At 48.6% G+C, this 12,935-nt stretch overlaps 1 protein-coding gene across 1 annotated transcript in view; it reads left to right on the forward strand.

The window, feature by feature from the left end:
• The window catches only part of POU2F3 (POU class 2 homeobox 3), a 94,934-nt gene that overhangs the window by 70,325 nt on the left and 11,674 nt on the right, over positions 1 to 12,935 (forward strand). Inside the window, exons 4-8 of the mRNA XM_021713078.1 lie at positions 4,860 to 4,964; positions 6,495 to 6,597; positions 9,147 to 9,229; positions 12,141 to 12,323; positions 12,775 to 12,916. Of these exons, the coding sequence (XP_021568753.1) occupies positions 4,860 to 4,964; positions 6,495 to 6,597; positions 9,147 to 9,229; positions 12,141 to 12,323; positions 12,775 to 12,916 (616 nt within the window). The remainder of the gene's footprint in view (positions 1 to 4,859; positions 4,965 to 6,494; positions 6,598 to 9,146; positions 9,230 to 12,140; positions 12,324 to 12,774; positions 12,917 to 12,935) is intronic.

Consider the following 12,935-nt stretch of genomic DNA (forward strand, 5'->3'; position numbering starts at 1 on the left):
AGGCAATCCACTCACCTCAGCCTCCCAAAGGCACGGGATTACAGGCTGAGCCACCATGCCCGGCTTTGTTTCTTAATTTCTTAGTGGCTGAGCCCCTGAGAGTGTCGTGAAGTCCACTGGAGGTTGTAGGAGTTGTTGGGTTATCTTCCCTCCTTCCTCTCTAGGTTGGCCCTTTCTGAGATCACTGACCAAAGCTGAGATTTTAGAACGTGTCACCAAGAGAGATGCCTCCTTCATTGTCTTTCAGTTTAGTTGGTTTATGATTGTCTTCTTTTGGGGTTTCTGCCAGCACCTCATACCCAGGGGGTGATGAATTACGAAAAATGAAAGTGTAAAAGATCAGGGAAGCAAAAAAAAAAAAAAAAAAAATCAGAAGAACAATACAGAGTTGTCAGAAAGCCCCAGCCTATCACCCAAAGAACTTTTCAGCTATCAGACATTTCGTTTTCACAAGTGGGAGGTCGGGAGTGCCCCCAGAAGAGTTTGGAGGGCAATTGATCCAGGAAGCAGATGAAAGGGTGAACTTGCTTTCATGGTGGTGCTGGTTTCTGAAATTAGGTGTTGCAGGAAGACCTGGCACTGATTCTAACAGATAGCGCCCAGGTTGGCGGCAATGCACATGTTTTCGAGCTCTGTCATAGCTGCACCTTCTTATCACTCCATTTTGCATAATGAGGCTATAAAGGAACCCTGCCACTTGCCTCTGAGCTGGCGCCGGGCCAGGATGCTGGAGGCAGCTCTACCAGCATGATTTCACCTCCAGTTTTCCATGTTCTCCCTATGTCCCCCTTCCTCTATCCTGCTCCCCAATCCCCTCTGGGATAGGGATGCCCAGAGGGAGGAGGGGGGATTTCAAGGGGAGAGATGGAGATGGAATGCTAGTCAAAGGCTTGGCTTCAGTAAAGTCTTCTCTCAGAGCAAACCTTAAAGTGGTGGCCGTGGCAGTTTGGAAAAGAAGGAGTTTATCATCGACTTGTAGTTTTTAAAAACCTGCTAACAAAGATTTCCCTGGAATCTAGAAAATGGAAATTCTAATTTCCAGGGCAGAACTAGGACACTAGAGCTTCTTAGGCAGAGGTGCCAAGTGTGGATGGGCTGAGCTGAAGGGGCATGGGGCTCGGAGGAAGGGGAGATCTTGGAGACCGCTCCTGGTGGCCATGTCTTCTGATTTTTCCGAATGTCTAATTCTGCACCAACAGTGCTACTTCCAGTCTCTCTTCCTTTATCCTGTTTGAATCCAAGCCTCTCACTTAGTCTCCTTAAGTGAGAAGAATGCTTTGTAAAGACTGTTCCTTTTTTTATTTTATTTTATTTTTTGAATCATGGTCTCTCTCTGTTGCCTGGGTTGGAGTGCAATGGCACAATCACAGCTCACTGCAGCTTCAACCTCCTGGGTTCAGACAATCCCGGGTAGCTGGGACTACAGGCATGCACCACCATGCCCAGCTAGTTTTTTTTAATTTTTTGTAGAGACTGAGTCTTTCAGACTCCTGGCCTCAAGTAATCCTTCTGCCTGGGCCTCCCAAAGTGCTGGGATTGCAGGTGTGAATCACTGCTCCTGGCTTTCAAAGACTGTTCCTTAAAAAGTTTTGCCAGCTTCTGTGCAGCTAGAGCTTCTTGGTGTTATTTATTTTTTGAGTCGGAGTCTCACGGCCACGCTCACAGCCACGCCAGCGTCTACCTGCTAGGCTCAGGTGATTCTTCTGCCTCAGCCTTCCAAGTAGCCAGAACTACAGGCATACGCTACCACACTTGGCTAATTTTTTGATTTATTGTAGAGACGAGGTCTCTCCAAGTTGCCCGGGCTGGTCTTGAACCCCTGGGTTCAGGCAATCCTCTCACCTCAGCCTCCCAAAGTGCTGGGATTACAGGCATGAGCTACTGCACCCGACCTCTTGGTGTTATTTAGATCTGCTCTCCCTAAGAATACTGCAGTAACCTGGACTGGCCAAGTCTAGGACTGATAGAGGAAAAAAACTATGTAATATCATATACCAGCTGGGGAAACTGAGTCCTATAGAAGCTGAGTGATTGTTGACGATTACATAGTAAATTAGAGTTGGCACTAGGACAAAAAACAAGGTCATTGTTCAGTGCACTCGTTCAATGCTTTTCTCCCTGTACCTCACTAGAGGCTAGGAAGAGATGGGTTTTGATTATGTCTTTTGTTCAATTAACATTCACTGGGTTTCCCCCATGTACAGGGTGCCATATTTAGGGCATTAGATTCCTCTTCAGTCTTTAATGTCAGTAGACTCCTCCTAACTGTCCAGCCAAAGGAAATTTTTTTTTTTTAGTCAGAGTCTCACAACCACCCCAGCATCAACCTGCTGTGCTCAGGTGATCCTTCCACTTCACCCTTCCAAGTAGCCAGGACTATAGGTGTGCTACCATGCCTGGCTAATTTTTTAATTTATTGTAGAGATGAGGTCTTGCCAGTTGCCCAGGCTGTTCTCGAATCCGTGGGCTCAGACAATCTCACCTCTGCCTTCCAAAGTGCTGGGATTACAGGCTTGAGCCACCGCAGCGCCTGGTCGGAATTCTTTCTTTAATGATGCAATGCACTGTTTTTTCCACAGGGATTAAGCACAAGAATAGTTGTTAGTGTGAACTTGTAACTCAGGTTAAACAAATACAAACAGAAGAGATTCCAGATGTCAGTGGTATTCTCAGCATAGACCAAGAAAGTGTTTTGGCCAGCATCTCTATAGCCCAGAGTTTCCATCTGGGTAGGGAACAACCAAATGTCCCTATCAGGGGGTCTCACCAATGTCTTTATGAGGTGTGGTCCAGAGCCTCTGCTTTTTGCCCTAGTATATAAATTCAAAGTCACTTAGCTTCCCCTCCAGAGGGACTTCCTAAAAAGCTACAAGAGGGTAGTTGTCCTTGGAGTAGGAGGAGGTGTGGGCACCAGTACTTCCTGCCCTGCCCTTGGACACCTGGGAGACCCGTGAGTGAGTGAGTGTGCTGTCATTGAAGGGTGATAGAGACTGGAGAGAGTTTGGAAACCACTACAGGCCCCTCAGACTACAACTGTGGCATTGGCTGAGAGGGAGACGTGTCTCCGCCTGTAGGGAGACAGGCAAAGCCACCGAAGCCACACAGGCAAAGAGGGCCAGCTGCAGAGACAGCTTAGCACTTAGAGGACAGAGAGGCATTGGGTTCAAGGAGTGGGGGCACGGGAAGAGAGAGGAAGTCTTCAAGATCATTGGCTCCCAGACTTTGGAGTTTCACAACTGGGGTTCCATGCAGGAAAAAAAAAAAAAGAATTTGAGAGAGATCAATTAAAGTTGCTGATTTTTTACTCTATGAGGTGGGGAGTTTTATAAATACCTTTAGGGCCAGGTGTGGTAGCTCATGCCTGTAATCCCAGCACTTTGGGAGGCTGAGGCAGGAAGATCACTTGAAGTCAGGAGTTCAAAAACAGCCTGGGCAACCAAGCAAGACCTTGTTTCTAAAACAGAAATTTAAAAATTAACAGGATATGGTGGCTTGGGTTAGTCCCAACTGGTGGAAGGACTGCTTGAGCCCAGGAGCTCAAGGCTGAAGTGAGCTATGATCACACTACTGCACCCCCAGCCTGTGTGACAAGGTGAGACCCTGTCTCTACAAAAAACAAAACACAAGGCCAGGCACTGTGGCTCAGCCTATAATCCCAGCACTTCAGGAGGCCAAGGCGAGCGGGTTGCCTGAGCCCACAGGTATGAGACCAGCCTGGGCAACTTGGCGAGACCTTGTCTCTACAATAAATCAAAAATTATCCTGTGGGACAATTTCTGACTTATACCCACGTCCTAAAAAAAAAAAAAAAAAGTTAGCCAGGTGTGGTAGTGCACATCTGTGGTTCCAGCTGCTTGGAAGGCTGAGGCGAAAGGATGGCCAGAGCCCAGCAGGTTCATGCTGGGGTGGCTGTGAGCATGCCACTGCACTCCAGCCTGGGCGATAGAGTGAGACTCTATCTCAAAAAAATTTTTTTTTCCTTAGGATCCCATCATTTCCTAAAAGAAAATTCTTTTTTTTTTGAGTTGGAGTCTCACTCTGTCACCCAGGCAATCCACTCACCTCAGCCTCCCAAAGGCACGGGATTACAGGCTGAGCCACTGAGCCCAACTAAGAAAATTCTAACATCTCTTCCTCCTAAGAAAAAAAGAACATTGCCTCAGAATTTCCAAGAATTTAGTCCATCAGGCTGTATTTGTATTTATTTTTTATGTTATCTTATTTTATTGAATCAGAGTAACCTAGACTCAGGTGATCCTTCTGCCTCAGTCTTCCAAGTAGCTGGGACTACAGGTGCATGGCCCAGGCTGGAATGCAATGGCGCATTCATAGCTGCTGCAGCCTCAACCTGCTGGACTCAGGTGATCCTTCTGCCTCAGTCTTCCAAGTAGCTGGAACTACAGGTGCATGCCACCATGCCTGGATAATTTTTTGATTTATTGTAGAGACAAGGTCTCGCCAAGGCTGGTCTCGAACCCCCTGGGCTCAGGCACATTAAGCCTTATTTGCAAAGGTCACTCCACTATCCCTATTCTTCTCATTTCAGTGAGGAAGAGTGTAAACCACACTAGATACCGTCACAGCCCTCAGAATGGTGTCTGGGAACGATCAGTCTAAGTGGACCCCCCATCTTGTAGACTGGCACTCCATAGGGCCACTCGCATGTGTCTCTGACCAGCTGCCCTGGGTCACAGGGCACTCATAGGCAGGAAAGTGAAGTTGTAGTCTAGTAGGCCCTGGACTAGCTCTTTCCTCTCCGGGTTTGGCACTCCTCTCGTATCTCAAGCTCCTGGCTGTGTTCATCTCTGTCTGCCTGGGGAGGCCCAGAACTGACACTCTCCTCCTGTCTCCACTTGCAGATTAAGACAGAGGACCTCAGTGACTCCCTGCAGCAGACCCTCTCCCATCGGCCATGTCATCTGAGTCAAGGACCCGCCATGATGTCCGGAAACCAAATGTCTGGGGTAAATACAAGCCTTTGTCAGGGAACCCCTATGGTCTCAGTGGGCCAGTGAATTTAATTCAGTCCCTCTGCAAAACGCTAGACCTCCATGCTTGGCATTCTGTGAATCTATATAGGTCTAAAGAACTCCCCCCCACCCCTGCAGGGAATGTGAAAGTCTGGGGTGGTGGGGAGATGGGCTAAACAGTCCTTTTACAGGTGAAGCCTGGCTAGGGATGTGAAGTCTGACTCCTTTTCGTCCCAGAAAAGGAGCCAGATTTGCAGAAACCAAGGACGCATCAGCTGTGCCGCTGGTGCCTGCCAGCCACATCAGGGGATTCCTATGGTGACGGCACGACTGCAGTTTCAGAATGTTTCTGTCCCCAGCGGGCCCACTCTGCCTCCCCCAAGGTTTTATGTCAGAGCCTAACTAGAATGGAGTGCTGGTTCAGGGAGGAAGATGTCCTGAGACAGGAACAGCAAGGGGTCATGAGGATATTTGTATGGCGAGCCTTTCTCTCAGTATGGACCACCTGGGGTCCGAGAAGTGGGCCCTGCTCTGGAAATACTTCATCCATTCCTTCGCCCCTCATTACCAAGGCTTCTCTATTGCACAAACCTAAGCTCAGCCCCTGGGGCACAGAGCCCTGGGTGTCTGGATCAGAGAATCTCCCAGATCCCTCAGTAATGGGATTGTTATTCTATATTCTGGGCTGGTGGGAGAAACCCAGAGGAAATAGTTTTTTTCTGTTTCACCAAACTGGTTTTATTAAGAACTCAGGCTGACTTATACCTGTAATCCCAGCACTTTGGAAGGCCGAGGCAAGAGGATTGCCTGAGCCCATGAGTTCTAGACTAGCCTGGGCAACATAGCAAGACCTCGTCTCTACACAAAATAAAAAAAAATTAGCTGTGGTAGTATGCACCTATAGTCCCAACTACTCAGAAGGCTGGAGTAGAAGAAAGACTCGCCTGAGCCCAGGAGGTCAAGGCTATAATGAACCATGATCATGCCACTGCGTTGCAGCCTGGGTGACAGAGTGACACCCCAACTAAAAAAAAAACCAAAAACCTACTAGCTTACCCTATACCCCAACTTCCACGCTATTCAGGCACAGGAAATAGCTAAGGCATGGCTTTCAGCATAATCAAGTGGCATGAGATTTAAGGGGGAAAAAAAAGGACAACTGAGATTGCATGTTATTTCTAGGATAAACCTTTGTGGGATGGGTAATACCCAGTCTCTGCCCTCAGGGCAGTTAGTCTAGTTGGGAGACAGGACTGACACACACAAATTAAATCTGGAGGCAAGGGTTAAGTAACAATATGTTGCAAGGACTGCTTGGCTGAGTGCAGAAGCTGTAACAACACCAGCAAGAAGTGGGCCCCCATTATTTGCCAGAGACTGGGGATACCCAGTGGCATAAGGCAAGGTCACTGCCTGCATATGCTCTCCTAGTCTGGAGACCCATGGGGCAGGTGGGTGACAGGCAGGTGAGCTGGTGTCCCCAGCTTGTGAATTCTGTGATGTGTATCTGTCTCCCACATGTAGGACATGGCTTCCCTCCATCCGCTCCAACAGCTGGTGCTGGTTCCCAGCCACTTACAATCTGTATCCCAGTTCCTGCTATCTCAGACCCAGCCTGGGCAGCAAGGTAAGAACCACGGGAGTTTCCACAGAGACCAAGTTCCTTAAAGCGCTGACGCTTACTGAGGAGCCTAAGTGTAGGCACTGGTGAGCTGCTCCCCCTTTTGGTATTAAGACCCGCCCACTTGTCCCCCTTAGGTCTGGGGACAGGACTATGGCAGTACTGCTTCAGACTTAGTCTCCTTCTCTGCCTCTCTTCCCAGCCTCCCGCTGGGTCTGGCCCAACACCCCATTTTCAAGGAGAGCTGAGCTTGGACAAGGGAGGGGAAACACCCTGGGAGATGCAGAAGAGGGTACTTGTCCCAAAGCCTCTGAAATCTCTCCTGGACACAAGTTCAGACTCGCCTCCTGGAGGCCTGGCTGTGGTTCTATTTGGATAGAGCAGCAGTGCCACCCACAGGTTGTAGAAAGGGTTTTCAGGTTTTCTTTGGCAGGGGAGTTAACTCCCAGAGACCTTCTCCCTGGCCAAGAGCAAACAGATTAAACTATTAATAAATAGCTAACATTTCTTGAGCACGCTGTGCCAGGAGCTCTGCTGAGTGATTTTTCCGACATCCTTCAAAATAACCTTATGCAGAAGGTAGTCATAATATTGATCTGGTGACCTCCTAGAAAGTTCCAGAACAGTTTAACTGAGACCGAAGCTCTTGATATCACCTCATACTGCTTCTTCCACGCCCATCTCCACCAACTGGTGTTGAAAGTGATGGAGAAAGTAGGAAGTCTTTTCTGTTGTACAAATTCCAAACTCCAAACAAAATGTAACTCTGCCTTCCGTCGTTAGCACCTGCCCCAATTACAGTCGCTATCCTTAGTGTCCAAGGCATCTTGGAATATTATTAAGATAAATGAGGACATATTTGAACTTTTAAGTGTTTATTTTGGCTAAATATTATACATCATACTTTTGGAATAGGAAAGAGAAGATAAACAGTTACTTTAATTTGTTTTTGGAAGGCAGGAGGGTGATGTGAAAATGACCCCGGGCACACAACCAATGAGGTCACTGTGTGATGCAGGGGGTGAAAAATAAATTCAAAATATGGAGTTGGAAAAATTCATTCTTTAAAAAATAATCACTAGCCGGGCTTGGTGGCTCAGCCTGTAATCCCGTGCTTTGGGAAGCTGAGGTGAGTAGATTGCCTGAGCCTGTGGGTTCGAGACCCGCCCGGGCAACTTGGCAAGACCTCATCTCTGCAATAAATCAAAAAAATTAGCCAGGTGTGGTAGCCCACGCCTGTAGTTCCGGCTACTTGGAAGGCTGAGGCAGAAGGATCGCCGGGGCCCAGCAGGTCGAGGCTGCGGTGGCTGGGAGCATACCACTGCACTCCAGTCTGGGCGACAGAGTGAGACTCCAACTCAAAACAATAATAATAATAATAATCACTTACTGGCTGTATGTCCTTGGGAAACTTACCTAACCTCTCTGAGGTTCCATTTCCTCTTCCAAAAAAATGGAATGATAGCAAAGCTTGACTTCACAAGGTTATTGAGAGCTACTTGAAATAATGCATGTGAAAAGGTTTGATACATTTTAAAATGCAATACAATGTTAGAATTTCTATTGGTACTCAAACCTCTGAACTCCCAGTCCAGGGTTCTTTATAAGAGCTGCCTACTTGTTTTAATAATGAACAAGTAAGCCCTGACTTTTTGAGACCGAGGAGCATGACGGTCAATGTCAACAGATGCTATACACCAGTGACCCAGCACAGCCTGGGGACCACAGAGACCCTAAGGTGCTCCTCCGTGGCAAGTGGTTGGGGTGGCCCACCCCATTGTCTGCTTTGGTGGTTTGATGGCCCCACTCCTGCTGGGAGAGTGAGAGATCCTGGCCATGGCCCTCCCGAGAGAGGCCACCAGTCATGGCCACCAACCAGTCAGAGCCCTTCGTGCGCAGTTTTCCTGGAGAGGGAAGGAGAAGGGGGTCCCTAAGGTGCAACAGGCAGGTACGATGAACACTGCCCAGGAGAGTTTTCAGGAGCTTGGCCCTGGTCTTCCTTGCTCTCTCAGCCCTTCATCTGAGGAGAAAATGTCCTGGTCAGCCTTGACCGAGGTCTGCTGCCCCTTAGAGCTGTACGGTCCCCACTGCTTGTCTGACATCCTCGCAGACCCACCTGGGCCCTTGTAGCCATCCCAGCTTCTCCTCCTGCAGGAAAAGCCAAGTCCTCAGCTCCAGCTGCATTCTCAGTAGGCACCCCAACATCCCCTCCCTTCCTGGGTTTCTTCAGCTCCCATGATCAGATCCCAGAGTAGATGGTCTTGACCCTCCTTAGCCTTTGCACCTCTCCAGACAGACAGGTGAGCAGAAGGACTGGTTTGGTGACTGCTGTTTATGTCTCTGTTTATCCCTGGGTCTGACTTGCCTCCACCTGTGTGTGGCAATTCCTGGCAGTGCCTGGCAGGGGGCCCCTCCACAAGGTTTGAGCTGGACTGTGGGACTTGACTGGGTGGCAGGGGGTGGGGACAGTGGTCATGGTTCCAAGGTTGTAGAGCATGTCTTTCAGATGGCCTGGATTTCATTCTCTGTTCCTTTGTTCCTTCCCTTCCACCCAGGTCTACAGCCAAATCTCCTCCCCTTTCCACAGCAACAAAGCAGTCTCCTCCTCCCACAGACTGGGCCGGGCCTGGCCTCCCAGGTAAACAACCCCCTTCTGTCTGCTTCCTCTAGGAATGTTGGGGCTGTCCACTGAGTGTAGCTCACTGGCTTTCCCCCACCCCTACAGGGCACTTACCCTCTGGGAAGAGGGAACAGCAGGAGTCTCTCCCTGTAGGAACAGGGGGCTATCTGAGCTACAGTCAGGGAGGATGATTTACCCAGTGTCATGAGGGGTCCAGAATTAAAACCCAGAGATTCCAACTCCCAGGCTAGGTTCCTCCGTGCTGTGAGTGCTGAACTCCAGCCCTGAACAACCGGTGAATCACTCTTCGGAGAGCCAGGGCTCAGCTAACTTTCTAGGCATACCAAGACGGCCACTAGCTCTGCCTAAGTGCTTTCAAGTGCCAACGGGGAGTCTAGACTGCACAGGTCAGATAGTGCAGTTATTTGCTCTACCTTCAAGGACTCCAAGTTTGACTTCCATGCCATTGAAAAAATAGGACTCAAACATACCCTAGGATCTGTCATCTCCAAGTGGGCCTATTCCTAAAACATACCAGGGCCTCCCCCTCTGGGTGCTCTTCCAGACTGCCTCCTGCAGTGCGTGGTCAGGCAGGCTGAGGTCTGGGAGAGGGGCTGATTGCAGAGCTACCATGGTTCAACATTGCACCTTTTTTTGCCAATTAAATAAAAGGCACCTCTTCCTCTGGCCAGCTGCAGCCTCATGCCAGGATGCAAAGCTTGGTGACAGTGGCATGAGCTGTGTCTTAGCTGCCATTCCTCTCTTCATCTGGGTGCCCCTATACAGTTGTAACCCTCAGCTGCATGAAGTGCCCCCACAAAGATGGGTGTGCAGAATGGTCAGGAACAGCAGCAGAGATGATGATGTCCCTTCTCTGTGCTAAGACCCCCGTGGCTCACTATCCTGACCTTAGAGAGGGCTCAGAGAGGCTACTAGACACCTGGAAGGGCGAGGGCGCCATCTAGTGGTTAGAAGAAATGGTGTAGCAGAGTCAAAGGCGTTTCTTCCACCTCCTCTCTGGCCTCCCCAAAATCTCATATCATAGGCTCACTACTGGAAGAGATCTTAAGAGAGTATTCAAAGTCAATGCTTATATCTTATAATATTTGTGTATGTAGCCGGGCATGGTAGCGCGCCTGTATTTCCGGCTACTTGGAAGGCTGAGGCAGAAGGATCGCCGGAGCCCAGCAGGTGGACGCTGGGGTGACTATGAGTTTGCCACTGCACTCCAGCCTGAGTGACGGAGTGAGACTCCCAAAAAAAAAAAAAAAAAAAAAAAAAAAATTGTGCATGGAAAAACTGGTACCAGAGAAACCACCTAGAAGGTTAAGATCATCCTGGGGAGGGATAATAAAGGTTGGCTTAGGGTCATGGCAACAACAGGGGGTAAGTGGAATCAGTACAGTTTTGGGAAGTTGAATCAGTACAGTTTGGCAACTGACTGGATGTGAATGGGGGAGGGAAAAGGTCTAGCTGAGAACTCAAAAAGTATTTGTCAAATGAACAAACAGATCAATTAATGGAAAGGAAGTTTCCAAGAGGACGGAAACTTTGCCCTGAAGGTCTGGTCTACAGCACCCACTCCCTGCAAAACAAGACCAGATGTTTGATAGTTTCAAACTATTCTGTTCTAAAAGATCCATCACTGAGGAAGAGAGTCCTTAACCTCTCAGGTCCTTTTATGTTCTTCATCATCACAATGCCTATTTGAATGGTAAACCAGAATATCTGGGAAGAGAGAAGAAATACTGTTAGCCTCAACTAGGAAAAGAGTAAACTAGGAAGGAGAAAAGAGGGTGGATTTAGCCCAAGTTATCCACATGGGCAGTAGCTTCTGAGCTGGACACAGTGCCTGGATACCCTAGGCCTGGATCCCACTACTTCTTTGTGGAATGATTTCTTTCCTTAAGATTAGATTCATTCCTGACCTCAAACGGGTGCAGCATGGTCCTAGGTGTAAAGGTATATTTTCCTAGGACAATAAACTCAAGAAAGGGTACCTCTTGACAACCAAAAATGATATCAAGTTGCATTTAGATAGCACTAATTATGGTTATTTAATCTAAGTATCTTTGATTAAAAATAAAACACTTTCGTGAAGAAAATGGTGGTTTAGAAAGTAAAATGGCACTCCCAAGAATTTGAAGTTTTATGAAAGTTCTATTAATGTCATGAATTTGACTGGGCACAGTGGCTCAAGCCTGTAATCCCAGCACTTTGGGAGGCCGAGGTGAAAGGATTGCCTAAGCTTAGGGATTCAAGACCAGCCTGGGCAACTTGGTGAGACTTCGTTTCTACAATAAATCAAAAAATAAGCCAGGCGTGGTAGCGCGCACGTGTAGTTCCAGTTACTTGGAAGGTTAAGGTGGAAGGATTTTCTGAACCCAGTAGGTTGAGGCTGTGGTGGCCGTGAACGTGCCACTGCACTCTAGCCTAGGCGACAGAGTAGGACTCCAACTCCAAAAAAAGAAAAATGACATCACAAATTCCTGGATGTCTGCCATGAACTCCCAGGTATCTTCAGTTAATGCCCGTTGGACCCCTTGGTTACTTTGCTCTGTGGAAAAGAACAGACAAGGCAAGCAACCTTTTCTTTGTCCAATTCTGCAATTTGTTTTTGGGATCTTTGTAAACAACCCTGCTATCTCCTTTTATGGTGGAAAAATGAAAGGAGGAAGTAACCTGCTCAGACTCAAACAGTGAGTCATAGACTAGAACCCACATAGGCCACCTCCCTATCCTGGACCCCTGCTGTTTCTATCACAGATATTCCAGTTATTGTTATATCTTCATAGAAACTCCAATTTCCACTTGCATACCGTTGAAAAGATAGGACTCAGATGTACCCTGGGATCTGTCATCCTCTAAGTGAGCCTATTAGTAAAAAACACCAGAAAATGTTGTTTAATCTTTTTGTGTCCCCTATCAGGCAGTCGGGCGCCCTGGGCTGCCAGGATCCTCCTTAGAACCCCACCTGGAAGCATCCCAGCATCTCCCAGTGCCCAAGCATCTACCCAGCTCCGGGGGAGCCGACGAACCCAGTGACCTTGAGGAACTGGAGAAGTTTGCCAAGACCTTCAAGCAGAGGCGCATTAAACTGGGCTTCACCCAGGTTAGGTGCTGGGAGAAGAGATGAAAGAAACTGAGTTGAGTCAGTAGAGATTGGGCTTACCAAGTGCAGGTCTCAAGAACAACCTGAAGCTTGATGTATTTGAGGCAGGTGTGTCATGTCCCCAAGTTCCCTGAGAATAGAGCCCCATTGCCATTGGTGGGGGAACCAAGGATATGGCTGGTGGGAGAGGAATGAGAGCCAGGAAAGGGACTGGTCTTGGGCATGGACATGGTCTGCTCCTCCAGGCGCATGGGCATGGTCTGCTCAGAGTCTAGGGAGAGAAATAAAGCAACTCTTCATCTCAGAGGGAGAAGACTTGGGGTCCAGGCCCTGGGTCGGTGCTTGAAGGTTCTGGCTGGATGTGTGATAGGTACTAGGGTGGTGGGGGGTGTGAGCAAAGAAGAGGAGGAGGCTGACTCTCACGTCTCCCCACCTTGGTCCCCGTGCACAGGGAGACGTGGGGCTGGCGATGGGAAAGCTATATGGCAACGACTTCAGCCAGACTACCATCTCACGGTTTGAGGCCCTCAACCTGAGCTTCAAGAACATGTGCAAGCTCAAGCCGCTGCTGGAGAAGTGGCTGAACGATGCAGGTAGGCCTCAGGCAACGAG

The sequence above is a fragment of the Carlito syrichta genome, unplaced genomic scaffold, assembly GCF_000164805.1.
Source record: "Carlito syrichta isolate Samal-C Ts95f unplaced genomic scaffold, Tarsius_syrichta-2.0.1 Scaffold304031, whole genome shotgun sequence".
Lineage (NCBI taxonomy): Eukaryota > Metazoa > Chordata > Mammalia > Primates > Tarsiidae > Carlito > Carlito syrichta.